This window comes from Lethenteron reissneri, chromosome 52 (genome assembly GCF_015708825.2).
Source record: "Lethenteron reissneri isolate LAM-NWPU_2019-01 chromosome 52, ASM1570882v1, whole genome shotgun sequence".
In the NCBI taxonomy this organism is placed as follows: Eukaryota; Metazoa; Chordata; class Hyperoartia; order Petromyzontiformes; family Petromyzontidae; genus Lethenteron; species Lethenteron reissneri.
This window is the reverse complement of record NC_083830.1, coordinates 8,503,048-8,507,027: the sequence shown is the minus strand read 5'-3', so window position 1 is coordinate 8,507,027 and position 3,980 is coordinate 8,503,048. Positions and strand designations below refer to the sequence as shown.

At 47.4% G+C, this 3,980-nt stretch overlaps 1 protein-coding gene across 1 annotated transcript in view; it reads left to right on the top strand.

The window, feature by feature from the left end:
• The first annotated feature begins 411 nt into the window (after window positions 1-411).
• LOC133355882 (acyl-coenzyme A thioesterase 8-like) overlaps window positions 412-3,980 on the top strand; it is a 49,918-nt gene continuing 46,349 nt past the window's right edge. Inside the window, exons 1-2 of the mRNA XM_061573296.1 lie at window positions 412-866; window positions 3,571-3,707. Of these exons, the coding sequence (XP_061429280.1) occupies window positions 766-866; window positions 3,571-3,707 (238 nt within the window). The 5' untranslated portion in view covers window positions 412-765. The remainder of the gene's footprint in view (window positions 867-3,570; window positions 3,708-3,980) is intronic.

Sequence of the window (3,980 nt, the reverse complement as noted above, 5' to 3'; positions counted from 1 at the left end):
GTAATTGTTGTAGTAATTGTTGTGGTAACTGTTGTGGTAATTGTTGTTGTGGTTGTTGTAGTTGTAGTAATTGTTGTAATTTTTGTAGTAATTGTTGTGGTAATTGTTGTGGTTTTTGTAATTGTTGTAGTTGTAGTAATTGTTGTGATTGTTGTACTTGTAGTAATTGTTGTTGTGGTTGTTGTAGTTGTAGTAATTGTTGTTGTAGTAGTTGTAGTTGTTGTAGTAATTGTTGTTGTGGTTGTTGTTGTAATTGTTGTAGTTGTAGTAATTGTTGTTGTGGTAATTGTTGTTGTATTAACTGTTGTAATTGTATTAATTGTAGTAATTGTTGTTGTAGTAGTTGTAGTTGTTGTAGTAATTGTTGTTGTGGTTGTTGTTGTAGTTGTTGTTGTTGTAGTAATTGTTGTTGTGGTTGTTGTAGTTGTAGTAATTGTTGTTGTAATTGTTGTAGTTGTAGTAATTGTTGTTGTGGTTGTTGTAGTAATTGTTATAGTAATTGTTGTAATTGTTGTTGTATAAATTGTTGTTGTAAATGTTGTTGTAGTTGTTGTGGTTGTTGCGAGCGTCACGACTCTGCGTCATCATCATCATCAGCGCGTCTCAAGGTTCAGCCGCGCGGGGCCACGAACCGAGACGCGGCGAAACAGACGACGACAAAGTCCCGCGTCTCGTGCCACATACAAAGTACACACACATATCATAGACAACAACAACAACAACATCGACAACAACATCTTGTTGTGTTGACAGCAGCCGAGCGACATGTCCGACGTTAAAGATCAGCAGGAGCAGGAGAAGGATCTGCGCAGCGTGTTGGTGACGAGCGTCCTCACCCTGGAGAAGATCGACCAGGGCCTTTACAGGTCACACATCTTTGTTATCTTTTTATAATTAAACTTCTATTTATTTTAAAACGTACAAGTTAAACGATTATTGAACGTTCTTCGTTAGCGTTGCCGTAATGTGATTATTTATTTACGGCGTTAAGCCGCTGATCGGAGATGATTTGTAAACGCAACAGCATTGACGATGATGATGATCATCATCATCATCATCACGGTCGATAAAACGAGTACCGGTGCGAGTTCGCCCCCCGTGCGGCGCGGAACGACCGCTGCCGGCGCCTGCCACACTAACGTGGAATTGCCACCGGCGGGCTACGGGGCCAGCCGATTGTCTGGCGAGCAGCAAAAGCGAAATGTGTGTTAGTCGTTAACAAGATGTTAATGTTAACGTGGTTGTTAACGAGGGGGGGGGGGGAGGTTATCATCTTGTTAAAGATGCGGAATTTAACCGCGATGTTAATGATTTGCGTCTTCGATCAAATTTAAAAAGGGGATGGATAACATGTTGTTGGTGGTGGTGGTGTTGATGTTGGTGGTGGTGGTGTTGTTGTTGGTGGGGAAGTTTCAATGTTAATGTTTTGTGTCTTCATCATACCGGGTACAGTGCACTGTACTGTACTACAGTGACCCACGGATGCCACGCTGAGGCACAGTCGCTGTCTGCTGGGGACAGTGCGCATTGCACACAGACACACACAGACACACACACAGACACACACTGACACACACACAGACACACACACACAGACACACACACACAGATACACACACAGACACACACAGACACACACACAGACACACACAGACACACACACAGACACACTGACACACACACTGACACACACACACTGACACACAGACACACTGACAAACACTGACACACGTACACACACTGACACACACGTACACACAAAGACACACAAACACACACTGACACACGTACACACACTGACACACAGACACACTGACATGTACACACACTGACACACTGACACACACACAGACACACTGACACGTATACACACTGACACACACTGACACACACAGACACACTGACACACACACACTGACACACGTATACACACTAACACACGTATACACGTGTGTAGACACACTGACACACTGACTCACGTATACGTGTGTAGACACACTGACACACTTACACGTGTGAAGACACTGACACATACACGTGTCTCTCTTGTATGTACGTCTCCATGTGTCTCCCGTCTGTATGTGTCCGTGTGTCTGTGTGTGTCTTTGTCCTCGTGTGTTTGTGTGTATGTGTCTATCTGCACGGCTGTCTCAAGACTAATTGAGGATGTGTGCAGACAAGGGAAGGAGGCCTCCAGAGACAGACAGACAGAGGGACAATGCGATCCACACAATGAGAGGGAAAGACACACAGACACACAAATACAGGACTCCAAGGCTGTAATTATAATATATATTGGGGGGGGAACACATCCCCCCCCAAAAATTCAAATGTGCTCAAAATGTCCCCCCCCAATATATTGCTATACAATAGATTTCTGTTCATATGATTGTGGTTATGGTTGTACTTTATTAATCCCTAATCTCTGCCATTGCATACAATGAAACAAGAAAATGTCAAAAAGTTAAAACAGAGCAATGTAATACAATACACTATTAGACATTATTGTAAAAAATAAAAGAAAAGTCCATCCCATGTGTGAGTGAATTTTTTCATATTTTAGGCAGGAAATGAGTTTTCAAATTTTGATTTTTTTTTCTGGGGGGGGGGGGGACGACGACCCCAGACCCCCTGGAAGATTTGGTCCCCCCCAATGTTGACTCCATGGCTACGGCCTGGCAGGACTCGGCAGAAAAAGTCGAATCTGTGGAGAGACATGGGTTGACAGTACACAGATGCAGATACAGAGACAGACGCTCATTGAGATAGACACAAAAGGATAGAGACTTCACGAACGCAAGTGCCACCACAGCCTAAATAGGCGCTCACAAACAGCGCTTGCCTCTACAGAGCGTTTAAAGTTTAAACGTGGTCTTCGTACATTTGAAACGTGGTCATGGAAAAACAAAATACGGCGGCAGAGGGCGCCCTGAGCGACCAAAAGTGAAAATAAAATTTGACAAAATGAATGCCTGAAACGAGAGCTACATTGAGTAGGTCGTCCAGCGATTGATACAACCACTTAGTGGATCGTTATACTGCATAACAGTCCAGCAGTGGATAGATCATGGCAGGCAATGAAGTTGATAATGGGGCTTCGACGGTGGCAGCCTTACCCCTACAGATTGACACAAATGTCAAATCGACGCTGATTCTGATGGTGATGGTGGTGCATTTGTATACTGGTGAGTGGTAGTGTAGCGGGTAGCGCGCCGCGCTACGAACTTGGCGACCCGGGTTTGTTTCCCGCTCACGGCTAACACCGGTGACGATTATCTGAACCGGTCCTGGGCCTCCCCTTAGGTCGACTCAGCCTCAAATAGGTACCTGGTGCGATGTGTAAACATCATTTCCACTAGGGAGACAAAGGCGGCCGGGCGTGGTGCGAGCAACCCACCGCCTCGTGTACTGTGCCGGCCTTCAGAGCCGCTAGATTGAAAACTAAGTTTTTTATAACTGCTTTTGGTGTTTAGTTTGTTGTCCTTCCCCCGCGCCTCCGATCAGCACTAGCCTCAGCGGCCTGTTAAAGCTACACCGGGGGATATCTCTTTTGTCCGTGTGCATGCGTAGGGGGTCGCATCCCTGGGTGCCACGGTCAAACACGCTGTTTGGCGGGCAGATCGTGGGGCAGGCGCTGGTGGCGGCCGGGCTCACGGTGGCCAAGAGCCTCCACGCGCACTCGCTCCACTGCTACTTCGTGCGTCCAGGTGCGTGGTCGGAGGGGGGGGCTGACGCGGCGCATCACGGCGCGATACCGGGGCTGACCCCGGAGGTCGCAATCGGGTACCCGATACCCGTACCCTACCCGATACCCGGCTACCCGTACCAGGCCGGGTACCCGTTTGCGACCCTGGTGCGGCCGGGTACGGGTAAGGAATCAAAACCCGTTTGCGACCTCTGGCTGACGCGTCTCGAATGCCGCCGCGCTGCGTGAGCATCGACAAGCTCCTTCAAATTAGAGCTGCCCGGCCCAGTCCGCC